This window comes from Perognathus longimembris, chromosome 3, assembly GCF_023159225.1.
Source record: "Perognathus longimembris pacificus isolate PPM17 chromosome 3, ASM2315922v1, whole genome shotgun sequence".
Lineage (NCBI taxonomy): Eukaryota > Metazoa > Chordata > Mammalia > Rodentia > Heteromyidae > Perognathus > Perognathus longimembris.
In genome coordinates, this window is record NC_063163.1 from 50,734,190 (window position 1) to 50,761,638 (window position 27,449).

General features: G+C 36.0%; 1 protein-coding gene and 1 pseudogene across 12 annotated transcripts in view; one reads left to right on the top strand and one right to left on the bottom strand.

Annotated features, from left to right (window-relative positions):
- Positions 1-27,449, bottom strand: part of Nbea (neurobeachin) — a 525,681-nt gene that overhangs the window by 31,537 nt on the left and 466,695 nt on the right. For all 12 annotated transcript variants that reach the window (XM_048341508.1, XM_048341507.1, XM_048341505.1 and 9 more), the window contains 2 exons: positions 22,909-23,061; positions 9,192-9,359 (listed from right to left, as the gene is read on the bottom strand). In XM_048341508.1, the coding sequence (XP_048197465.1) occupies positions 9,192-9,359; positions 22,909-23,061 (321 nt within the window). The remainder of the gene's footprint in view (positions 1-9,191; positions 9,360-22,908; positions 23,062-27,449) is intronic.
- On the top strand, positions 26,073-26,899 carry LOC125348352 (annotated as a pseudogene).

Here is a 27,449-nt window from a genome sequence, read left to right on the forward strand (position 1 = left end):
ACAGAAGCACAAATTATTTCTCCTTTTGTCTTAAGGTTCAATAGTACTAAATCTAAAGTCTTTTCTAGAAAATTTATTAAATATTTAAGCAAATATTGGATAACTCAAGTACAAAAGGACCATCTTTGCTTTAGTTAGCAAGACACTGTGTTAGAACATGTGTGAGAAGCATATTCTAATTCACTCGCTGCTTTCCTTCTTGCTTTCACTCTTTTATTGTAAAACCCTCTCTCTATAACTCATTTCTTCCTTGGAATGATAATTCATAATGATAACTTTATATAACTGACTCAGCAAATGAATCTGAAAAATAATTACCATTTTCCTCTGGATACAAATATTCCACCCAGAATATATTATATTCTTCTTAAATCAGTTGTTGGTGAGAAAAACAATCATTTGTTTTAAGTGTAAGTTTATTCACATTGGGATCTATGGATTTTTTTTTTTTTACTGGAGTACTAGGATTGAACTCAGGCCTGAAGCACAGCCCCTATCTCTCCTTTTTTTAATTTTTATTTTATTGTCAAATTGATGTACAGAGAGGTTACAGTTTCATACATTAGGCCTTGGTTACATTTCTTGTACTGTTTGTTACCTCCTCCCTCGTTTCCCCCTTCTCCCTCCCCCTTTCCCTCTCCCGCTATAAGTTGTTCAGTTGATTTACACCAAATGGTTTTGCAAGTATTGCTTTTGGAGTCATTTGTCTTTTTATCCTTTGTCTCTCCATTTTGATATTCCCTTTCACTTTCCTAGTTCTAATACCAGAATATATAGTATCCAGTGTATTCAGATGAGATACAGTGATAGCACGAGTACAAACACAGGAAGGGATACAAGAGGATCACCAACAAAAGAAGCTATGGTTTCACAGGGTGTGTTGAAAGTAATTACAACCGTGATATAACACTCGTTTCCATAACATGGAGTTCATTTCACTTAGCATCATCTTATGCGTTCATAGGGGCATAGCTATTAGGCTCTTGTGATCCTCTGCTGTGACTAGCCTAAACCTGTGCTAATTATTCCCTATCTCTCTTATTTGTATTTTGTTTTGAAGATGTGGTCTTGCTAAACTTTTCTCAGCTAACCTTGAATTTAAGCCATCCTTCCTCTCTCTCCATAGTAGCTGGGATTATAGGCATGTAGCAGGTTAGTAAATGGATTTCATTGTAGTTGGTACTGGGTGGCCTATCCTGGATATATCAAATAAGTTTGCATAATATAATATCTAGTCATCCAAAAGATAACAGAAATAATTTTCTGGATGATACAGAGACTTTATTACTCAGAAGCAAATGTTTTTGTAGACAACCTCTTAATGATTCTTCTAAGATTTGGGGTTGTTTGCTCACTTTTGTGTGGATCATTGCGTAGTACATAAAGAAAGGACTCAACCCAGCCTGCATAATCATATGTGAGAAGAATCAGGACAGCATCCCTAATTCTCCTGGTGGAATAGTTTTTCTAAGTATGTGATGTTCTGGCTGATGAAGGTGGTAGGGGAGGAAGTAGGGAAGCTAAGGGAGATTGTGGTGGTGGATGAGAAATGGGAGAGGAATAGTTGTACAGGTGGTGGCAGTTCACTTGGAGTGTCTAATTATGGGAAGACAATAACAATGAAAATGGCAATAAAAATGAAAATGATATGCAGAATGATTTCTAGACAGGTTCACCAGGTAGTAACAGAAATATTCTAAAATAAAAGCCAGTCTTGGGGCTTGGATTCAGGGCCTCGGTGCTGTCCTGAGATCTTTGCTCAAGACTAGAGGTCTACTATTAGAGACACAGACCCCCATTTGGCTTTTTCTTGGTTAATTGGAGATAAACAGTTTCACACACTTTCCTGACTGGCCTTGCTTCAAACCACAATCCTTAGATCTCAGCCTCCTGAGTAGTAGGATTACAGATGTGAATCACTGGTACCTGGAAATATGCTTTTATTTTTAAAAAATCAGATTAAAATATTACATCTGCAGCTAAATAAAATGATTGTATTAAATTTTAGCATAAATTGGAAGCAATAATTTAGAAAGAATATATTGAGACATCAAGTGGGGACATTAACAAAATGTTTAAAGCCTTAAAAAAGGAGTCATAACTAACTGAAATATTTAGGCAATTAGATTGAGTGATATCTACTTTAACACATTGAAGCATGCCACATATTTGGGAAAATTGTTAATTTATACTGAGGATAACAAATATGTGATATAACTAAAATTTGTATTACTAGAAGATAAGAAACCCTACAGGTATTTCTCCTATAAAGAGCAAGTTGCAATTTGCACCCTTCATCTTTTGAATAAAATATGACCAAGTGTTTACTGTTAACTTCTGAAAATCAATAATTAGGATTGCTCAACTGCACACAATGAAAATAACACAAAGTAGAAAAAAAAGGATATCTGTATTAGCTATTGGCTGCTCATTTGGTCCAACCATTTTTATGAATACCTGCCCAGGAAGGGAACTCTGTCCATGAAGACAATTAGGCCACCAGGCCTCTCCTACTTGTAAATGAGCAGCAACTCACTAAGGCAGGTCCAGAGAGTAGTGATGAGGTACCTTGTTATACCAAAGAAGTCAGAAGTTGGGAAAGGAATATAAATAAAAAATGTACACAGGAACAAGCCATGGGGGTAGAGGCTATCAGTGCTGTCACTACCGATACTTTTCTTTTACATCATCAGACTGAAAAGTGTGTTAATATTTTTCATTATAAAATTTATGAGTTCATCTTCAGGGAAAACCAGCTTTGCAGCTGTTTTGGTTAAAGACCCATCTATCTTACTGGTTCATGACAGCCTATCATGTCAGGTCTCTACAGTTGCAAAAACTATTTCAGTAAGAAAATCAAGTGAAACCTGAAGTCACCCATTGTACTTTCTGCGGGGCAGGGTATTTTCAACATAGCAGATGTGTATCTGGATGTATAAGGATGCTTTGTAAACCCTGCCAAATTGGAGAAAAAAAGAAGAAAATACCTAGGAAGTACAAGAAATATTAGTAACAGAAGCCAGGCTCTAATAGCTGATGCCTATAATCTTGGTTACTCAGGACATTGAGATCTTACGTTCAAAGTTCAATACTAGCCGGGGAAGAAATGTCTGTTGAGACTTTACCTCCAATTAAGCAGCAAAAAGTGGAGGTATGGCTCAAGTTAGTGGAGCTACCAATCTGGAGTAAAAGAACAAGTGAGAGAGTAGGGTCTTGAATTCAAGCTCCAAGACCAACACCAAAAGAAAAAAAGGAAATGACTGCTGATAATAACAATATATATATAATATTTTGAGATGCAAAACCAACAATTGTAATGAGTGAATATTGCATGGCCCATATGCTCTAGTAGCTTCTATCAAATACTACTTTATAATAGGCTTATGTGCATACCTCTCACTGTCAAAGAGAAATCATCTAAGCCATTCAGTCTGGCGATGTCAACAGTAAGTATGACAAGTTCTATGACGAGCTCAGAACTTAGTGTCTTGTTAATAATTTGTCTGATGTGAGCTTACAGCTTCTGTTGGAATGCAGTCTCCTTTTTTTTTTTCTCTCTTGCTGAACAGGTACAACTTAAATGCTAATACCGTCCTTGTTCTAATTCACTTCACACTACGAAATGAAAAGCTAATCATACAGAAAAAATAGTAAACTATAAATAATAATATAGGATATAAATGGTAATGAACCTACATCAAGACAAAAAAAGAGTGTTACAGGAAAAACATGGGTTAAAATTACAGAATCTTTATAGAATTTTGGATATTTTGTTGAAAAGACGCATCAAAAAACTAGATCACTTAGCTACAACAAAAAACAAATTAATTGATTTCTCTACTGTTGTCATAGACCTTTTCATTATTGATAACTTTGGTTACATTTACTTTATTACATAAAGACAGATAATCATGAAATCAGACTTCTAAGATTCTTCACTTTGGGGCAGTAATCTGTATCGGCAGTGTGCAGTGTTTCTAATACATTCTTGCCTATCTTTTCTGCCATGAGTTAGGTTTCATTTCTGCCATCATTTTTTTAGGGTTAGTGAGTGGCTTAATGTCACTCAATTATTGAAGATGGGGCTATGAATCTGATTCTTCTGCCTGGGCATACCTGAGGCAGACAGGCTTTATTAATGCTATCTATCATCCTAAATGTAATCATTTCTTAAAACAGTTGAAGAAGAAAATATAATTTCATTATAAAAGAATGTTGATGTTTGCAGCATTCATTTAATTTGTAGTGTCTATTAACTATGAATGATGGCACATGGCACACAGTTCCTTTGAAACCCTCAAAAGATGATAAAATGACATTTTTTTCCTGAGGAGTAATAGGAATAATGGTTAATAAAACATCTGATTAAGTTTTAGTCAAAATCATCTGATTTTTCCTTGAAATAATCTAAATTTTCTTCCTATCATTACTGAAAATTTTACTAATTGGAAAGTTTTAGCTAATTCAGAAGTATGACTAGAAAGAAAAACATTACAGTCTGGATTGGTGAAATGGACATACACATTTAAACATCCCCTCCCTTTTTTTTTTTTGCCAGTGCAGGGTTCAAACTCAGGGCCTTGGGCTTTCTCAGCTTGTTTGGCTTGCCTTCTACCACTTGCTCCACAAATCTAGTTTGGCTTTTTGCTGGTTATTTTTGGAGATGACTTCTTGGGGATTTCTTCTCAGGTTGGCTTTGAACCTAGATCCTGTAGATCTCAGCTTCCTGAGTAGCTAGGATCACAGGCACAAGGCACGGGTTTCTGAAGGCCCTTAAAATTTTAAGAATCATTTTTCGAGACATGGAGATGGTTTTATTATACACTTGTTATTTTTAATTTCCTAAACAATAATGGTACTAAAGAAAATCGGACTCAAAAATGGGGTGGCTTCATTCAAGTTCTGCTGCTGTTTTGATGGGTGATTTTATAAAATTATTTAGTAAGAATGTTAGGCTGGATTAGTGATTTTTCTTTTTTTCTTTTTTCTTTTTTTTTTTTTTTTGCCAGTCCTGTGGCTTGGACTCATGGCCTGAGCACCGTCCCTGGCTTCCTTTTTGCTCAAAGCTAGCACTCTACTACTTGAGCCACAGTGCCACTTCCAGCTTTTTCTATATATGTGGTGCTGAGGAATTGAACTCAGGGCTTCATGTATATGAGGCGAGCACTTTACCAGTAGGCCATATTCCCAGCCCCTTGGATTAGTGATTTTTAACTGTGAATGTATATAAAATTTTTGGAGGGATTTTCCCGTCCCCCAAAAACCTGTTTGAAGTCTCTCTACAGATATTTTAAAAGGCCTGAGGGATCAGCAGGGTAAGGCAGATGGACAGTTAGCTGAGATGGACAGACAGGTTTAGAGGATGATGATGTAATGAGCTGAAATACGGTGATAGGTACATGCGGTTTGTTATATTATTCTCTCTACTTTTATAGGGAAAAAATGATTCTAGCAGAACTGTCCTCGAACACTGTGCTTAAACTTAAATGTCTCAAACAAGTCACTTACATGTTCCATTGAATACTTATTCTGAGTTAGCAGTTCAGGGAATTAGGAGCTTCAAACCAGACATTCTAAGTGGTGATGATTCCACTGGGTTTGGGGCCACATTTGACAAGCAAGGAGTTAGAAAAATGAGAAACAAAGCTGGAGTTGTGGCTCAGGTAGGGATTCAGTACAAGCACAGTGCTTTAAGTTCAAGCCCTGGCACTACAAAGTAAAAGAAAACAAAACAACCCAATGGGACTTGATAGTTGCTAGCCAAAATATTTTATTTCCTAAGCAGGTCCTAGGACTGAATTTATACAGCTATACAGCAAATCATATTATTACTGTTAATATGTAAAAAGAGCAAGAAAGACTGTCTGTTACCATGCTTGAAAAACATTGCCCTAATAGACAGTTGAGCCATCTGTGAAAAGAGTGCCTAGATTATGATGTAAAGCAAGACTTGAGACAATTTAAATAACATCTACTATCCAACAGATCAAGTGTTTACATATTAAGAAGAGCTTTGTACCAGAACTGTACTGTCATGTTTCTGCCTAGAGGCTGTCAAGATAAAGTTTATGATCAATTACTGCTTTACAAGTATAGAATAAGTTAAGCTGTCATAATTTTCTAAGCTAGAGATCCTAAACTGTCAAAGAATGTCAATTTTTAATATGACATAGAGAAGAAAATTATCTGTTATTCTGACCCCTAATTTCTTGACATTTTAATGCTATAATTGCTGCGGTTAGTGCTGCTCTGTGATTTCACCTGTCAAGGAAGAATGAATCAATAACCTTAAGCCATTTCTCAAATTTTAGCACTAACTTCAAAGCTGAAAGTTAAAGGCAGATTGAAGAAATTTTTAAACAAGGGTACATATGTAGATGCTTAAATATTTCTTTCCTAAGCCTGCATTTAAACACTAAAAGAAATCTTCATCGGCTAGTTGGCATTTAGCATTAGACAATTATAATCTTCCTTTGTTTTTACCCATGTGATCTTTGTACTTTAAAAATACTCAGATGACCATTATAAATAACAGGATGTAGGAAGCTAAACAAAAAGGTTAACATTTTGAACTATGGTCTATGTAGGAGCCTGTATTCAATGATCCAGATGGAGCTTAGCTCTCTCAAGTCAGAGTACAATACAGCAGATCTCTAGGAAATCTAACATGGATATTTGGAAGACAGGCATTGTGCCTCCTGGAGGGTCTACTCACAGGAGCAATGAATTAGTAGGGGGACCATGCTACTTCATCCCACTCATCTGCAGATTTCTTTCTTGTGATAGTAGATGCCAAGTGCTCTTATGTTAAGCAACATATGTGCTGCCCTTTGTAGGCAGAGCAATTGAGGCAGAGTGAGATTCAATAACTTGGTCATCTTCAGTGAGTTCAAAGGATCCAGATGTGTTCTAATCCATTGGGGAGGGTATTGTTTCTCAAGCTCTTAAATGTTAGTGCAGAAAATATGTTAGGTTCTAATTGTTTAATTGACAGTAGCATTAGTGGGAATGCAATGGTGTGAGTAATGATGGAGAATGGGGGAGAAGGAATTAGCTCTCCTTAAAAACACTAAATGTGTTGTCTATGCCATATAAAATGATCTTCTACCTGATAGCAAGGACACGCAGTATGGTCTGAAGCCTTCTTGACTTGACACAAGTTCTCAGAGTCAGGGCAACCATCTTTGCTGGCATGTGCTAGGGCTAATGCTAGCTGAGAGATGGGAGGTACAGTATTCCAGTTACGTGTTCCCTCACATCTAATATTCTTGTGCTGAGAAGATAATGTATATAGGCAGTAATCACACACACACACACACACACACACACACACATGCACACACGAGCAAACACGTTATCTTGGAATCTAGTCAACCTTAGTATCTGGTAATTATGTATTCAGAGAGAGAATGCTAGAAGGAGACTCCTAAGCTAAACATCCTAACTAGCTAACATTAGACAGTGTATCACTCTGACATAATAATAGCCTATGGTATAACATATTGTCCAGAGCATCTATATAATACGCAAACATAAAACTAGAGCCATCCCCAAAAACAAAAACAAAAAGATACATATTTTACACAAAGTTTCATTAGGCAGTCTTACAGTTTGATGATTAAAGGCAATGAATACTTGGCTTTCCCACTGTTTAAAGCAGTGGTCCCTATTTTATAGAAGCAGATATTTTAATAAGGTTCATATATGTATATATATATATATGTATGTAAAGAAGGTCTCAATTCTAACTCTCATTTCATTCTATTCTTTCATTTATCACTTAATCTTTACTTAAATTTGAGAATCTGCTATTTTTGTCAATTTTAATGTCTTATATATTTATCATCCATAAGGCTCAATGAGCTTTAAAAGTAAAAGAAACACACACAAACACACACACACACACACACACACACACTAAAACAAATACACAAGAAACAAAACAAAACAAAACAAAACATTTTGGACCTAGTCTTGGAATACAAGAGTGAATTGTTCAAATTATTACCCTTTTTCTGATTTGAAAAGATCTTAGTTCTGAAAGAAGAATTTAGTTATAAGGAACTTATATAACAGGCAAAGGTGTATAGTGAACAGAACAATTAAGCTAAACATTAGCTCCTACCAAATAATTTGTTTACTATTTATATACAATGGAAGGTTCTAAGTTAGATGAGTATCATGGTTACTGGAGAAAATTCCTTATTGTACCTACCAAAGTCATAATGCCTTGTTTTTCACTCATTCATTCATTTTCTATCTCTAATTCCATTTCTTTGTGCACATACCATGGTACAATGCTGCCTCTAATAGAATGTTTGTAATGTGTTCTATGAATATTCACCCTAAGAATCCAATGAAGCTCTTCCCTTCACACTCCTCTCAGTTTGGTTTTATAGAGGTACGTAAGAAATATCTTTATGGATATCATTTTTTTAAACTAGAGCTTCACGTCCTAAATCTACATGTTTTCTACCTCTAAAGTTAAAATAAAAACAAGACATTCTATTGCCTGGAGACACAGTATTGATGACTTGTTTTGCATATAGCAGATGGAGTATACTGGGTGGATGAAGGCTAGTGTACAGCTTCCTTGCAGCAACACTTTATGTAGCAGCTGTTGCATCTTTGCTCTTTGTATCTGAAATCATTTTATGCAAAGGGAAACAGTACTTTATATGAATATCTTCAAACATACTTAAATAATTCTCAACTATAAACATTTCAGGATGAGAACATATGGAAATAAAATACTGTAATTTCATCTCTTGCATGGATATATTTCCTTTAATGTTAGGTTTCGAAGGGTACCATTTTGCTTTTATTTAAAAAAAAACACTGGCAGATTATTTTTATGTGAACTACTCATATTTACTTATTCATCTAGGTCTCATTTATTATAACACAATGAATTAGACATTTTAATGCAGATTCTGAAATAAAATAAAATGATGACACAGAAGTGTATGGTACATGCCTGCAACCCAAAAAGAAACAATGTGTTGGCCTCATGACTTGTTTCTGACATATGTTCTTTTTTTTCCCTACATTTGTCAAGAACTTGAAGTCTTTGCAGTCCAGAGTTATGGTGAAAGGAGATTTACACAAAAAGAGAAGGAAAGTAAAATTTGTGTTTGAGTAATGTCAGGCATTACTCAATTACATGAAGGAATATGGAACTTTACACTTACCTCCCTGAGCACCGGATCAGTGATACTGTCCAGATTCACAGAGCCTTCATAGGTCAAGTAGTGGAAAACATTCAGAGCACGAACGGCTTCTGGTCCTCGCTGTTTGTAGCCAAATATCAGGTCAATCCACTGATGGAGTTGGCAAGAAACAAACTCACTTTCTAGGGCCTAAAATGAAGCAAGAAGAAAATGAGAGCCTGTCCAGACATAGCAAAGTCCCACAGTTCTTTCTTATAGTGAAATATTTTGGATAAATAGGGAGAACACATTCTTTACATTCCCAATTGATATATCTGAATTACACCTTCCATTCCTAGTTAGTAGACTATTAAATGAAATTTTTAAAAAACTTGAAGTGCTTAGTTTTCCATGGTTCCATTGTGAAAACAATTGGATTTTTATAATAAAATAGATTCTTTCAAAAAGGTACTCATGTTTAAAAGAATAATTTTAAATAGCTCTTTTAATGCCATTTTAAAATAATATCATGTCTAACTTTTAATTAAAAAAATGTATAAATCCCTTTGAAACATCCATTTTTCTTGCCTAAATTCCTCTAGCTCTCCTCTAGGAAGACTATGAAAGAACGCTTTCTTCTGCTGTGAGTTAGCTTAGTTATTTTGGAGCTTGGGAGTAACTGGGAAATAATTTGGGATATTTACTAGCAAGTGAGAAAAAAAATGTAAATTATGGAGTTGGTGACCTTGTCTTTCCTAAGAAGCTACCAGTAGCCTCTGAGGGAAATCTTGACAGGTGAAGAGATTTTAAACAGAATTTCTATAATCTGTAGCTCAACAATTTTAAAATAACTGTTCAGAAAAGAGTACAAGAAACAAGACAAAATATGTCCGAGGAAAGATTAGTTAAAATTCAATATTGGTTACATTTGCAATTTATCATTTGTACAAATAATTTTGTTGATTCTGTATAACTATTCAATTAGGAAAAAATGCAATATGTCTATTAGTAAGAGTAGCAGTGGATGAGATTAAAGGATAAAAAATGAAATGTGTAGGCTCATTATTCAATGGTTGTGGAATTTTTATTTAAAGAAAGATTTTCAACCTACATGCTTGTCTAAAGCAGCAACTATTTTAAATAAATGTTGTAGATAACACTAAAGAAATGATTGGCACATTTATTATTTTTTTTAGAGAAAAGTGGTTGTTGAATAAGATGCCTATCATAAGAGACAGAAAGAATGATGACTCTTCACTAATTTGAAGTTTTAATCTGAACACCCTCTTTGTCTCTCTCTTCCTCCAAAGAAACTATTATGTGCTTAATATTTCTTCTTTATAAAACACTACTCACTCTGCATGGGCAAAAAATGTATGCCCATGTGTTTGTGATGTAGAAACATGGTCTAGTGTTCCAGATTTCATATTCCTTCATTTGTCTCTTAGCATTGCTTTCAAGCCACGACATGTGGCCCATTGCTGCTCGCGCCTCCCTTTGTGGCAAACTCCTTGTTGCCTCTAACTCCTGGTGACATAGGCTGTGACGAATGCTGTTTATTCCCACGGCTTCGTAATCTCTGAGAATTGCTTTGGGATTTATGATCTGGAGTGGAACTGATGCATCCTTGTACTGGTGTGTGTACACTCCACATTGTTAGTTCCCAGCTCCTCTTCAGTGCCTTGTCCCTACTTCCTGCCATGGGTACATGTGTCCATATCTCCACTGACTCCTGATGTCATCATCCAAGTTTCAAATTTTGATCAGTGCAATAGAAGTATTGTTGTTTTATTCTGTATTCCTGTTTATTACTAGCAAATTTTACATCATCTTAAAGATGTTTGCTGGTCTTCTGGATTTCCTTTTCTATAAATCCTGTTCATATCTTCTGCATATTTTTAAATGAAAGTTTCTGTCTTTTTGTTGTTGACTTGTGAAAGTTCTCTAAATATTTTAAGGAACAATTCCTCCTTATTGGCTTAAGATACTGCAAATGCATTGTCTTATTTGTCACATATCTATTAACTTTACCCATGTTCTTTATTGAAATGAATTTTCTAATTTTGAAATAACTGAATAATTTTTAAATGGTTATAGCGTTTTGGGGTGACAAAGATAGCTTTCCGTATTTTCATTCATTAGCTTTACATTTGTGGATTTATTTGCCACATTTTAATCCATCTAAAATCTACTTACAAGCATATGTGGTAGAAGTACAAAGCATTACTTTTTACATAGTAATATATGGCCAATTACCATGTGATTTATATATTAATATCATATACTAAATAAGCTTTTCCAGAATGATGTATTGGTGTTATCTTTATACTTGAATATATATTTAAATATATATTTACAGACTCAGGAAACTGAGATCTGAGGATCACAATTCAAAGCCAAGTCAAGCAGGCAAATCCATAAGACCCTCCTCTCCAATTGACAAGAAAAAAAAAGAAGTAACGGTATGGCTCAATTGGTAGAGTGCCCACTATGAATGAAAAAGCCAAGGGAGAGTATGAAGCTCTGAGTTAAAGGATGGAGAGAAGAAGAGAGGGAGGAAGGAGAGAGTGGTGGAGAGAGAGAGAAAGAGAGGGAAATGAATACACAATCTTCTGAAATTCTTCACAGGATTCACTTAAAACTTAATATAGGCTGTACATTTTCCAAGGTTATAGGAAAATTTTACTGAATTGCTTAAAGGCTCATAAAAGTCTCCATTTTTAGCATTTTTTACATTTTGTCCAGTATTTGTCCATTTTGTCTCAATGTTAAAATTGCTTAGTTCATAATAAACTTTAAGAAAACCTGTACCCTCATACATATATTTTATTACATATATTAGTGCATGCAATATAGGCTCTATATTAGAGGAAGCATGGTAAACTGATAATTGTAGGTGAATAGCCATAAGTTTTCTTTTTTGTTATATAATTAAATGATAATAAAATAAGGAAGTAGGAGTTAAGCTAATAAAGTCGCACAGTTTTGTTTTGATCTTTTTTTTGTCTTGCTAGTCTTGTGCAGAGAGAAAAAGAAAATCTAGTTTGGAACATTTAAAAGCTAAATATGGTTCAACATCAAATATACATCTAAGAACTCAATATTAGCTATCATGTAATTAAAGTAAAAAATGCTGAAGCCTGACACAAGGGTTCTTTACTATCCTATAAACAGTACTAATCTGTTACTAAATATATGACATGTACTCATTTGCTTTTTTTCAGAGATGAGTTTTCATAAACAAATCCATTCTGGACTTGATTCTAGTATAATACTAAAATTTGAAAAATGTAGAGATTACTTGATTGCTAAGCTATTACTGTTATAATGGTCTGAGAGCTTTCTTTACCATCTACTTGCATATCTAAAGGCAGAAGCAATTGCTTTAAGCCTAGATAAACCAATTCCCAATTCATAACTCTACCCTGGGGATCTTGAGGAAGGAAGTAAAAAGAGTGATACTGAAACCAGAGAGAGCATCTCTGAGATGGATAATACTTATCTAGTTCTAATTCCCATTTTGTCCCATGGGGATTAGATGGTAGAGAATTCTTTCTCTAATAGATTAGGGATAAAACCTCTCTTAAAATTTATAAAAAGGAATATTAGGTTACTGACATAAACTCTGAGGAGAGAATATTTATTCTTCCTGAATTCTTTGTGAGTTTTGAATTCACCAGACCAGAATAAAAACACTTTCATCCTTTTCTCTATTATCTCAAAAATCTGCTTTTGGAAATAAAACCTATCCAAGAAGAGTTGTATGTATTCAAGTAAAAAAGTCATAAAATCACATTTTTTAACCTTTGTAGTGTCTATGCTTGCTTTTATCATTATTAAGCTGAATTGTTGTCATTATAACTTCAATCATGCAATTGTTTTAAATAAAAACTGTTGTTATAAATGTTTATGGGGAGGGTGTTAAAGCATTCCATTACTTGATCATTACTGTATATAGAATATACAAGATTATTTCCTAATTTGCAATCTTCTCTGCTGTCCACTTGAGCAATAGAATTGGATCTCTTTCTATAATCCAAGGCCCTGCACCCTACTGGCTGAGAGCAGCAGCCTTCTGAAGCCACCATAATCACTCACACTGTGTCCTGTATTCCATACTCATCATGGCTCTTCCAGCCTAACACATTCACCATAAACCTCACCTGATACCAGCTTTTCAAACAGCAATCCCATCCTGTTCCCTACTGGTTCACACAGCTTCCTAATATAAATCCTAAGCCAGGAAGAACAGGTAGTCACAGCACTGGAGCTGTCATAGCTCTTGGTGTCACCTCTGCATCATGGCTGCTTCTTCTGCTTTACTTTGAAACAGTTCATTCTCCTGTGTGTTTCTGAAGACATGCCTATACTTCTTATTCAGTTTCAGTATCTGCTTCTATTTTTCTGTTCATATTTCTGTTTTTCTCTTCACAGTTTTCTTTTGTCCTGAGTTTTTATAATGTTCTTCATAATCACCCTTTTGTCACTTAACACAGTAGGATAGTGCATACAAACTCTGTAAAACCAGTTTGCATACAAACTAGACAGTGTGGCACAAGAGTGGGTTTACAGTACTAAGTATTAGCACTTCACTGCTTTAACAATGCAATGTGACCTTCTCCTAGAGAGTAAGACATTGTTCTAGGGCCCAGGAATACTGAGACACAAGGTAAAACCGCATAATCAAAGGTGAATGCAGTCCAATCTTTCTTCTGCTCTAGGTTACCGATTACTTACTGTAAGTCAGGCACAACCATGGAGGATACATAAAGAAATAAGCATTCTCTGTGCTCAAAAAGATCAACTAAGTAGGGGGAAATGTGTTGATTCTGGCTTTTCCTGTGGCTCAGAAATTCTGTCAGAATGCAACTTGACAAAAGGCAATCACCTCACCTCCATATCCAGTGTAATTTATTGAAAGGTTGTGGGTCTCTCTGCTATGATAATATATATATATATATATATATATATATATATATATACTCATCTCTATACTTTACTTGCTAGTGTAAATGGAAGTTTGAGGAAGAAAGTTCACTGGTAGTCACAAGTCCAGTTTTCAAATAAACTCGGAATCAATAAATTTCCTTATGACATTCCAGGCTCTTCCCCAGACAAATCTACCACCATATCTCTAACAATACCTCTTCACAAATTCTAGTGCCTTGATCATTCATTGCTAACACTAAGGTTAATGTGATCCCTTTGAAACTTAAGTGATAACATTTTACTCTTCTGCTCAAAACACTGTCGACTCTCCATGTTACTCAGGATAATTTAGAGCAGAAGAGAAGGTTTTATCTTGTGTCTCAGAATTCCTGGGCCATAGAATATTGTCTTACTGTCGAGGAGAAGATTTACATTGCACTTTTAAAGCAGTGAAGTGATAAAAAGTAGTAAACCCATTCCTTGTAGCACACTGTTCAGTTTTATGCAGACTGGTTTTACAGTTTGTATGCATTATCCTACTGTGTAAAGTGACAGGCTTATAATGGTCTTAGTGTCCCAGGTGATTAACTTCTCTACTGCTACTCTTTGTCTTTTATAAACTTAGTTGTTCACTCTACCCTGGCCTACTCACTACCTACTACAGGACTTTTGCTCCAGATATCTCTCTGTTGGCAGTGCTCTTTCCCAACAGGGTCCCTTGGCTCACTCCTTCATCTCCAGGCCTTTGCTCAAATTTCACCTTCAAACGAGGCTGCCTGACCCACCTCCCTCCACTCCTGACCTTACCTGGAACAACCACCTTTTCTTCACAGCATGATCACCTTCTAACACACTAAACCTTCTTCTTATTTATTTGTTGCATTGGTCTGTCTGTCTGTCTCTGGCAGTACTGAGGACTGAACTCAGGGGCTCGTCCTGCTTGCTCACTCAGTTGGTACTCTGCTACTTGAGCCATTCCTCCAGCTTGCCTTTTTGCTGCTTATTTTGGAGATGGAGTCTTGTAGACTTTTCTGCTTGGGCTAACTTTGACCTGTAATTCTCTGGTTTTTTTCTATTTAAAATCACTAAGTAGTTGTACAAAGGGCTTCCAGATCAGCAATATCAGTTTGTGAGTGTATTGCATCTTGTCACCACTTTCATCATAGTGAATAACTAGGATAATAGGTATGAGTCATCAGCACCTGGTTAACTTAGTGTCTGTCTCTCATGACTGAAAGTAAACTGAACAAGAGCAAGAGCAGATATCCTTGCTTGTTCACTGATGTTCCTCAATCATGGAAAACAGTGTATGGAACTCTCAGTAGTTGCCTGTCAAACTGAATGAATATTATCACTGCTTGGTTGTTTTTTGTTTTTTCTTTGTTTTGTGCGAAATTCTGGGGCTTTAACTCAGTGCTAGGCACTGTTCCAGAGTGTTTGTGCTCCAGATTAGTACTCTACCACTTTATCTGCAGTTCTGCTTTGTGTTTTTTGGTGTTTAATCAGAAATAAGAATCTTTTGGGTTTCTTTGCCTGGGGTGGCTTCAAACTGTGATCTTCAGTTTTCAGCTTCCTAAGTAATAAGGATTACAGGTGTAAGTCACAGGTGCCTGCTTCAGTTCTTTTTTTGCAGCAAAGTGGCTGTTTTAGAAGAAAAAAACACCTTGGGAATATATCCTAAATTCAAACTTACCTACTATAAAATAGACCTTTTCTTTAAAATATGAAAATTTTGTAAAAGATACATGACAGAAAAAAGGAAAGGCACTTGAATGTCAGACACGTGATACAGATAAAGTTCATCATTTTGTCTAAAAGCTTTAGGAATCTGCTAGGCTGGGGCTGTATGCGATTGTCAGTACACATCCATAAAGGGCCCTTTTCTAAAACAAATTTTAAAAAGGTCGATTATGATTGATGAAGCTAGCATTAGGGTAATGTTATCAGAGATACTTTCTATTTCTGCCCTTTGTCAGGAGGTCAGATTATAATTATGTTAGAACTGAACACAATCCCCAAACAGTGCTTTATTCATGTTTCAGGGGTAAGTCACTCATAATACGCCTAGCTGTTTGAGGATAAATTAAACCAATTCTTGATGTACAGACTCAACACACATAGACTTTAGTAAAATGTCTACTAAAAGTGACTATATAATTTTTCCATGTGTTCTGAGACTAAAATCTGAAGTTCACACTCCTTCAGTGAAATAATTAATTCTCACCATTTTATTTATAAAACAAAACCATTTTAATCCATTCTATATGCTGCAGTCCACAATTTAAGCAACAATACTAACAGCACCAATGGACTAAAGAAATGCATCATTCAAAATCCAATGTATTTTGCTAGGGGTAAATATAATCAAAGTACATTATAGACATGCATGAAAATGTCATCATGAAAACCAATATTCTGTATAATTAATATGTAGAAATAATTTTAAAAATCAAAGTACTATTTCATTTTTAAAAGTTAGAATAGGATATTAGTTTGTAGACATACAAAGGCTGCTAACAACGTCTCAAACACCTGATCAGTTGTTGGCATGGGATAATGAACCGGAACATTTAGAAGTCAATGATATCCTCCCTTTCATATTATTTTGTCATTTTTTGCCTTGAATTCCTTAATGACAGCTTGAAAGAGGAAGGAGGGCTGCTCACAGATACAGAATACTAATCTGTACAAAGAGATGAAGGCTTTTTACCACCGTGAGTGTCATTTCTTTGAGATATTTGACATTTTCATTTTACACTTTAGGCTCATTATAAGGAACTCCTGCAAATCACTGAAGATAATCCCAGTCCAAATTATAAATATACCAGAGCAAATTTTCTCTAAACCTATTTAGAAGAACTAAGTCCTACACAAACTCCCAGCCAATAAAAGGTAGAAAGGTTTAATGTTACAAGACAGTATCTAAAAGTGGTGGTTGTATTCACGGAATTTATGGATAATTCAAATACTTTTATATTGTGTTTTATACTAATGCCTTGGTATTGTGCACTGGAAATACATGCAAAAAAATAGCAAAATATGTAGCTCACTCATTACATATTTCCTGGTCTGGCACAGATCTCTGTTGTTTCTTCATGATGGTGGCATGACCAGACTGCATCAGCAGTATAGGAAAACTGGCCAAAAGCTGGAGGGAGGATTTTCTGCCCTGAGTAACTTCAAGTTCAAGAAATATGAAGAGCAGCATCTCTGGAGACATGGCCCCATTGGATGAGCTGTCTTTTCATAGCTCTGCAGCCATAGCTGTTCCCAGAGGCAGCATTCTGGGTTTGTCCTTTAACAGTAACTCTGAGGCAAACCAAGGTTGTCACAGATATAGCATCCTGCTGATACACAGCCCTGTAGGGGCCCTCCTAGGGAGATCCAGATGAAGACAGAAAGAAGAAATGCTGCTGAAGTCACGTCTAAGTTCTAGGCAATTTCCTGTATACCATCTACTTAACTTGGTACTGGTTCTGGTGATAGAGAGAGCCAAGACCTGGACAGTACAGTTTCACTAAGCAAAATCTCAGTTCACTGAGCAAAGTCTTTCTCTATTCACTAATGGCGTAACAGGATTTGGGTTAGAATAGATTGAAACCCCAGTGCTTGGCTTCTTTTATTTCTTCATGAATACAAGTTGAAACCTAATACTTACAATAAAAATGTACTGTATTTCTAAAAATGTTTTATATTTTTAGAGAATGATAGGAACATATCTCTTATATTTTTAGAAAGTTGTAAAATTTAATTTTTTTGAGCATGTAGGAACAAATCTTTGAGGAAAAGTGACGTCACCAAGTTATATGTAGTCCCGTACATATACATGTGAACACATGGTTTGATAAACATGTACTTAAGTTGTTGGTTTGTTTTTCCCCGTTGTAGGGTTTGAACTCTGGGCCTGGGGTGCTGTCCCTGAGCTTTTTCACTCAATGCTAGAGCTCTACTACTGTGAGCCACAGGACCACTTCTTGATAAACATGTACTTAAAGGATACCACATATGGAGGCCTATTTTAATGGAGAATACCATTTTAAAGTCTGCTAAGCATCACTGAGCTGTTAAAAGGACAAGATAGTACAAGTAAGAGGTATGTGAAGAGAAATCAGTACTTGGACTGATAATAGTACTGGGAGTAAAATGTTGTTATATTGGGTTCATCTGCACTAGAAGTACAATGAGCAATAGCAAATAAAATAAATCATTATTCAAAATTTGTATTCATGTATTTTATTCTCCATTAAAGTAAGGGGAACATTTGAGAATTTAAGTTGTTAGACTTTGTTGATGAGTAATCTTAATTTTCTTATTAAAACCCAAGTGATATGAAACTTGAGAAAATCGGGTAATTTTTAGAAACTGATGTGGTGGTCATATGAGTAATGAACTAGACAGAATGCCACTTGTGGCAACTTTATTATAAGTCTAGATCACAGTTAAATGCCTGGAAAGTGTCCATGCCTATAGGTGTTTGGCAAATGTTAAACAGGTTATTGCCAAATATAATTTTATGATTGAAAAATAAATCCTGGCACAAACAATATTCTACAAATCTGGGTTTTTCCTTCAGTTGATCAGTAAAATTATGTAATTCAAAATGTAGGTGAAGTTTGAAGTTATATGTCAACCTAGAGAATGTTATTCAGAATTTAGACATGCAATGCTAGGCACAGTCAGGTAGATCTCATGGGTGTTCAGACTTTCCTAGAGTCAACGTTGGCTTTCTGGACTTTTACTTCGTCATTGAAATAAGTTCACTTCTAAAAGCCTATGATTCCTAAGCTTAGAATGTATGAGGCTTTTATTTTCTGCGTTTATATAAGTTGTATGCCCTTCTTTTTGCAGCAGCTGGGCAGAGAAAAATTGGGATTTCCTATGTTCTAAAACAACGTATTCCTCAATGTGAAAGGAAATTTCCAGGGTAAAGGTAGCAGATGACAGAGGCATAAGTGGAAACTACAGAGGTTGGGTCAGAGTAGCTATTGGGGCTGTCCCAGGCTACTGTCATTAAGATCACTTCCCACTCATCTTGCTTTTCTTCTACTCACTTTAATGACCTTGCTTCTTTCTTCTCTTTATCCTTCCCTTTCCATAGCACTTCTGGCCAACACTTATTTATCTGGGAGATGTACTAAGACTAAGAACACTGCAGCTTTGATAAGTTGGTAGTTTTAATAAGTTAATTTATCAGCCAGGTTTCAAGTTAATACTTATACTTTTTTTGAGAATTTATTGGAATGATGCACTTAAAACTCTAGCATAGTATCTGATAAAGAATGAACATTTTGGGGCTGGGAAATATGGCCTAGTGGTAAAGTGCTCACCTTGTATACGTGAAGCCCTGGGATTCCTCAGCACCACATACATTAAAAAAAAAATCCAGAAAGGGTGCTTTGGCTCAAGTGGTAGAGTGCTAGCTTTGAGCAAAAAGAAACCAAGGACAGTGCTCAGGCACTGAGTTCAAGCCCCAGGACTGGCAAAACAAAATAAAACAAAGAATGAACATTTAAAATGAAATAGTTCATGTTATTTGCTCTTGGATAACTTTAATGTTGAGTGACTCAGGAACAGCACTGAGGCTTGTGGTTAATTGATTAAGGTTTGCAGTTGTTGTTAGCAGTACATCCTGGACAGATGAAGGGAAAATGAACATGTATTCTGGGGAGTGGTACACTAGGTAGACAGCTGTTGACTGTGGATAAGAGATGTAAACTGAATAGAGTCTACAGTAACATTTCACTTACTAAGATAGGGTTTTTAGTGTCATTTAATCTTTCAATATTCAATTTTGAAATCTGAAGACCATCATACAATAGCAACCAAACATAAGTGGAAGCTAAGGTCACTAGCTGGCACAGGTATGAAGTCAATATTTCCTCCAGGGCTTTACTTAGCACTCGACTGTCAAATTCTTATTTAGCATAAAGACACAATACCTAGTTTTTAGCTTCAAAATTATTATAAACAACAAAATGAAATCTGCATGGTTGATGGCTATTGAAGAGTTGTGGTGGGGCTGGGGATATGGCCTAATGGCAAGAGTGCTTGCCTCATATACTTGAAGCCCTGGGTTTGATTCCCCAGCACCACATATATAGAAAACGGCCAGAAGTGGCACTGTGGCTCAAGTGGCAGAGTGCTAGCCTTGAGCAAGAAGAAGCCAGGGACAGTGCTCAGGCCCTGAGTCCAAGCCCAGGACTAGCAAAATAATAATAATAATAATAACAATAACAATAATAATAATAATAATAATTGTGGTGACAACAGAAAAATCCTAAGAAGAAAATAGAAAATGAATTGGTTCAGAATTCTGCCACTTAAAGAATAATACTGAGTATTAAGGAAAACAGAACTGAGCCACTAAGCCACATTCCCAGCCAGAGCTCTTTAATCTTTTATACATTGCATAGAATGAATGCTACCAAGATCATTATGCTCCTAGTAGGAAATATAGCCTTGTCCTGGAATTGGCAGTAAATAATGCATTTTGGCTACACTGACATAAGTCTACAAAGTATCGTGTACATTTCGTAGTGCAAAATCAATTTAATTTTATTTAAGAGTTAGCAAAATAACAAATGGGAATTGTCCAGTATATAATAACTATGCTATTTTTCCTTAATGCATATTTAAGGCTAGTGACCTTGCAATTTTTATCTGTGGATGATCTCCATCAACAGCCTTTTTAATGTTTAAAAGAAGAGAAATAAAGAAAATCACAACTGGCATTTATAAACCTAAAAACAGAGCTTCCATAATCTCAAAGAGCTGCATAAGGAGAGACAATTGGTATCCTGAAAACATACGACTTGGGAGTTAAATTTGTTTCTTTACTTGAATCTGGAGTCTGCTATCTACTGACTTCATTGCCATGGGTAAATTACTAAACACCTCTGGTCCTTGCATTTCTCAACTGTAAACAGGGTTACCTTATTAAACGAGGTTTCCTTATGAACATTAGAAAAAAGGAGTCAAGTGTCTAGCCTACAGCCTGACAAATTAGAGGCACTTATTGCCACACCCAGGTGAGAACTTCTTTTCAACAGCATGAGCAATAAAAACAGTGGTTGAACAACTTTTGACTACTTTGCTTGCCTGAGTGAAGGATTCATTTATTTGGACTGGAATAGGTCAGTTAAATGTTTACGAGCCAACTGCTATGTCACAGGCATAGTTCTAGATTTTGGAGATACATTAATATGATGTCACAAAAAGATAGTGACAATAGGAAGCTTTTCGGATTGATTTTGTAGTTCTAGTTTTCTTATACTGATAGTTTACTCCACCTGACATTTCAATCCATTATATCCATAACTGACATTCAAGTACATAAGGATAATGTGTTAATGGGCGATCAATTCTAATAGTAAGTAAAGACGTGTAGAAGTATGCATTACTTACATACAAATTGTTAAAACATATTTTAAGCATATTATATGGAATAACTCCACATATCTGAAAGCATCAATTTATGGATGAGAAGTGAGAGGGAATATACATAAAATTTGTGCAATGTATGACATAATCCTTCAAAGGAGGGATTACAAATTGCCTGCCTATATGATATTATAAAATATAGGCATATTATATCGGCACCAATTTTGTAAAATAAAATCTATTGAAAGTAGAATGTTAGAGACAGAAAATTTAGCTCTGAAATAGAAGGGAGAATGTCACTAACAGTGATATCCAAAACAATGTGACAAGGTGTGGGAGCGAGCTGGGGAGAAACCACTTAATATATGATTCTGTCTATAAAAATTTTCCAGAACAGAAAATGATCAAAAGAAAAATTAGAAACAGAAAACAGGCATAGAAAATAGATTAGTTAGGAAAAACAGGGTGAGATGCACACAGGTCTGGGGTTTCTATATGGAGTGACAAAAATTAAAACTGATCATGGTAATGGCTGCATAACCCCTATCAGGCGGAGACCCATTTATTTATTTTGACTTTCAGAGGATGAACTATACGGTATGTGAATTATATCCAAATAAAGCTCTTTCAAAAACAGATGAAAGAATACGTGAACTCAATTTCAATGTGTAGAACTTACTTTGCTCGGTATCAAATTAAATAAATTGTAGAAATAAAATAACAGATTTATCATTTGGAAAAACCTGAGAGTGAAACAGGGTTAAAGATAGATTTTGGGTCACTGATTTTATTGATAAAATTCCCCAAATGATACAAATGATCAAGTATGCTAGGGATAGTTGGGTAAAGTGGTTCAAGTCTCTATAGCTTACCCTCATACAGATCAGAATCTCCTTAAATACGGATAAAATATATAAAATCCCTACATACCCTCATTCTACTTACATATTTCTTATTGGAATGTCAAACATCTATGATACAGATAAAAAAGGATGTTTCTGAGATATGTGTTCTCTTATAGGCCAGTACATACATGGTGAGGTATGCTTCCCAGCTGAAATTTCCTACATGTTCCAATGTCATTCTTTCCCTGCCTTAACTATTTTCATGAGAAGAGTGTGCAGGCATACTAGTTACAGTAAACAGTAGGGAATGGGCATTTGTTGTAAGCATATTATGCTATATGACATCAGTCAGCAGATGCTCATCTGATTGCTTTCTCTTAAAGGAGCAAACATAACTGAATTATCATTCATGGGTTAGTCTTGAAGAAAGGAAATTCACTCTACTAAAAAAAAATGCTGTCACAACACCACAGTAAACTGCTTCCCTTCATTACTTTTTTGAACCTTAACCTTCTTTACATGATAAGTGGAAATTTGTAATAGTTAAAAATAAAATTATAGACTATCTGAACTTATGATTGCTTGAGTCAAGACAAAAATCTTACCATTCTGTTTATGCGTACAAAGTCTTCAGGTTTTTTTGCCCAAGGAGGAAGATCAACATCGTTTACCACTACTTCATCATCTCGGACTCCCAGATGGTAGCCATTACTGTTGACAAACATCTCAGGTAGGTAGTAGAACTCTGGAATTAATTCCTGTCGTGAATAAAAGGTAATGAATTTGACTACTTAATAAAAAATCATTGAATAAAAATATTAGCTTTTAACTTACTAACTATAAATGGCATAAACAGTTTCTTTACCTAAAACCAATGTTTTAGTGTATTTATTCTTTTGTTTAAGTTTTCAAAATGTATGAGTCTGAGAAGAGGAAAGAATCACTGCTACTCTTAGATATATCCGGCCATAAATGACTAATTATTACCTAATGGAGTCAATGTGTTATCCGAATGCACTTCTCTGTTTGGAAATGCTCATGCAGTTGCTTGGTTTGAAGGGTGATTTATTCTTAACAGAATCATATAAGTCAGGGATTTGCCTTGTTGCCTTCCTTCAATTATTTGTCATTCTGTCCAATGTGTTTATATCTCTGTCTTCAGGAACAGAGAAGGACATATACACACATTGACAGAGCAACATGGATTTATTTTTTATTTAAACAGTTCAAACACTGTCAACTTATCATCCACTATCTTGAGTGTTTCATGGTGTCTTTCCCATTCTTTCCTGTGGTATAACATCCTATAAAATTCATGGTTAGTACTTCCTACTAAATATAATTCCATTGAATGCCATTAAATTAGATTTGTAAAGGCACAGGGCACTTTGAGCAAACGTGAATTTTCAAGCATTACTTCTTGAGGATTTTTATTGTGAGATGAATCCCTTATAGCTCTTAATGCTATACTTTGCATGCAGCAGGTATTCATTAAATATTAAACTGCTGAAGATATTAGATAAAGTTATTTCAATATCACTAGGAATCTTTGAGGGAATCTTCAGATGATTGGAAAAATGGCTCAAGATAGGGATGTGGCTTGATACTACACTATGCAGGAGGCTCTGGGTTCAATGGCAAGAAGAAAAGAAAAAATAACATACTGAAAAAGTTTTTTAAATTGGCACCACAAAATTCCTAGGTTGCAGAAGTAGGCCCTATGCCAATCTAATGTGGAAATGGAGGGCACTGAGAGCAGGCCCTCACCAGGGACAAAGTAAGACTAAGAAAAGTCTGCCAATGGAGATTGAACAGGGCTGAGGCAGAGTGCTTCGGTGGAAACATGCTTAGATAGTCTAACTAGAGCTAGCCCTAAGAAGTAGTGATACTAGCCTTTAGAACAACCCCATATGGTAGGACTTTTTCTGCCCCCATTTTTTCTTTGGCTGACTAGAATGTACTTCTAAATTAGGGGGTTTAGTTAAGAAATGGGCAAGGGAGCTAAGAAGAGACCACAGAAGAAGAAGAAGTAGGAATGGCAAAGAAACACAGGAGGAAATGCTCATCATCCCTGGGCATAAAGGAAATGCAAATCAACAGCCCTAAGATACCATCTTACCCCAGTTAGATTGGCCAACATTTTGAATTCTAACAGCCATAAATGCTGATGTGAGGGAAAAGGAACCCTACTTCACTGCTGGTGGAAATGCAAACTAATACAACCACTCTGGAAAGCAGTCTGTAGGTTCCTTAAAAAACTAAACATAGGGCTGGGAATATGGCCTAGTGGCAAGAATGCTTGCCTCCTATACATGAAGCCCTGGGTTCGATTCCCCAGAACCACATATACAAAAAATGGCCAGAAGAGGCGCTGTGGCTCAAGTGGCATAGTGCTAGCCTTGAGCAAAAAGAAGCCAGGGACAGTCTCAGGCCCGGAGTCCAAGCCCAGAACTGGCAAAAAACAAAACAAAACAAAAAAAACCCACAAAACTAAACATAGACCTTCCTACCACCCAGCCATAACATCCCTGGGCATCTACCCTAAGCATCATGAGCCAGGATATGATAAAGACACCTGCACATCCATGTTCATTACTGCACTATTTACAACAACCAAGGTATGGAAACAACCCAAATGCCCCACTATGGTTGAGTGGATCCAAGAAATGTGGTACCTATATACAATGGAATTTTACATAGCTATTAGAAAGAGTAAAATAATGTCATTTGCAGAGAAATGGATGGAACTTGAACAAATCACATTAAGTGAGGTAAGCCAAGACCTGAGAGACAAGTGGCATATAGTCCTCCTGATATGCAGAAGTTAGATCTAAAATGCACTGGGATATGACAAATTACACAGAATTTCACATATATACATTGAGACTAAAAGAGGATAGTCTTAGGAGAGACTCACAAAGGTGCAATACCCAAGGGCCTCTTCAGATGTATATAAAACAACATACTTACTGAAACCAATTCTAAAGATAAGGAAACAAAGGAGTTTTTTCTTGATATGCTTTTTCATTTGCTGATGACTCTGTGTTCTTTACCTTACAGAAGATGTATTTACATGCACACCTGGGAGAGGGTAGGGAGATGGCAGAGAATCAGAAGAAAAATGGTGAAAATTGCAGCAGTGGAGTGCACTGGCTGCTACAGACCATAGAGGAAAGTGAACTGGGTGGACCAGAGAGGTGGAGAACAGGCGAGAATGAGGGAACAGATGATAATATGAAAGAGAAAATGTATGTGTTACCTGATGTATGTAAAGGTAACCCTGATACATATCACCTTTAAAACAACAATAAAGTAATTTAGAAAAAAATAAATAAATTAGGGTGTTAACTAGGCTGCTGGTATAAGCTGGTAGAAGTTTGATATTTTAAGGGACAAGCTCTCCCCCATTTCCAACAGTGGGAATAATCAGTGAACAGATACATTTTTAAACAGATATGAGGATACCTGAAGCAAGGCTTTTTGGCAAGGCTTCAGAAGCTTCAAAACACTAGAGTTATCAGTGAATGAAGATGCCTGAGCCTGAAGTTCCAAGATAGGGACAATATGGGGCTCTCTGAAGGGGAAGGGAGAAGGTAATGAAATGTTAACTCTAGTCACTCAATCTTGAAAGAAAAGGTGTCATTTCATGTGTCTTACTAAGCCTTTGTACAACTCTAAGAGTTTCTAACATTGAAAAAATCAAGTGTTTAAAATATTTCTTCAATCTTCATAAAAACATCATGAAGCTTTCGGCTCTCTGACCAGCACCATGGCGGTCAGCAAGAACAAGCACCTTACAAAAGGCGGTTAAAAGGGAGCCAAGAGAAAGTGGTTGATCCATTTTCTAAGAAAGATTGGTATGATGTGAAAGCACCAGCCATGTTCAATATAAGGAATATTGGGAAAACACTAGTCACAAGGACTCAAGGAACCAAAATCTCATCTGATGGCCTCAAGGGTCGGGTGTTAGAAGTGAGCCTTGCGGATCTGCAGAATGATGAAGTCGCATGCAGAAAGTTCAAGCTCATTACTGAGGATGTTCAGGGCAAGAACTGTCTGACCAACTTCCATGGCATGGATCTCACCCGAGACAAAATGTGCTCCTTGGTCAAAAAGTGGCAGACCATGATTGAAGCTCATGTTGATGTCAAGACTACAGATGGTTATTTGCTTCGTCTGTTCTGTGTTGGTTTTACTAAAAAACACAACAATCAAATCCACATGACCTCCTATGCCCAGCATCAGCAGGTGCACCAGATCCGGAAGAAGATGATGGAGATCATGACCAGAGAGGTGCAGACAAATGACTTGAAAGAAGTAGTTAATAAATTGATTCCAGACAGCATTGGCAAAGACATAGAAAAGGCCTGCCAGTCTATTTATCAACTGCATGATGTCTTCGTTAGAAAAGTAAAAATGCTGAAGAAGCCCAAGTTTGAATTGGGAAAACTCATGGAGCTTCATGGTGAAGGTGGTAGTTCTGGAAAAGCTACTGGGGACGAGACTGGTGCTAAAGTTGAGCAAGCTGATGGATATGAACCACCAGTCTAAGAATCTGTTTAAAATTCAGAGTTTTAATAGTGACAAATAAAAGTCTTATTTGTAAAAAAAATAAAAATAAAAATAAAAACATCATGAAGTATGTATTCTCACAGTTTCCTTTATAGACATGAATGTAAATGTGAAAATTGGTACTTGTCAATAGCTGACTGAAAATGAGTGGTAAAGTCAACATATAAATCACAGACAGTTAAAATCACTAGGTCCCTGATCTTCTGTTCTTCATTCTTCCTTTTAAACAGCAATCCAGTCATTCATATGACTTGACTTTGCTCTAATTTTCTGTATTATAAATATTATTCTTTGTGAAAATTCACATGATTTTACATTCCACAATAAGGGAAAATGCATCCTAGCAGGGAGCTTGTCTATTTTGTTCCATTATTAACACTCACTCATTAAAAATGTCACTCAACCAGGTGCCAGTGGCTCACACCTGTAATCCTAGTTAATCAAAAAGCTGAGATTTGAGGATCATGGCTCAAAGCCAGGCTAGGCCAGAAAGTCTGTGAGACTTTCATATCCAATCAGTTACCAAAAAAAAGCCAAGGGTTGAGCTGAGATTCAGTGGTATAATGCTAGCTTT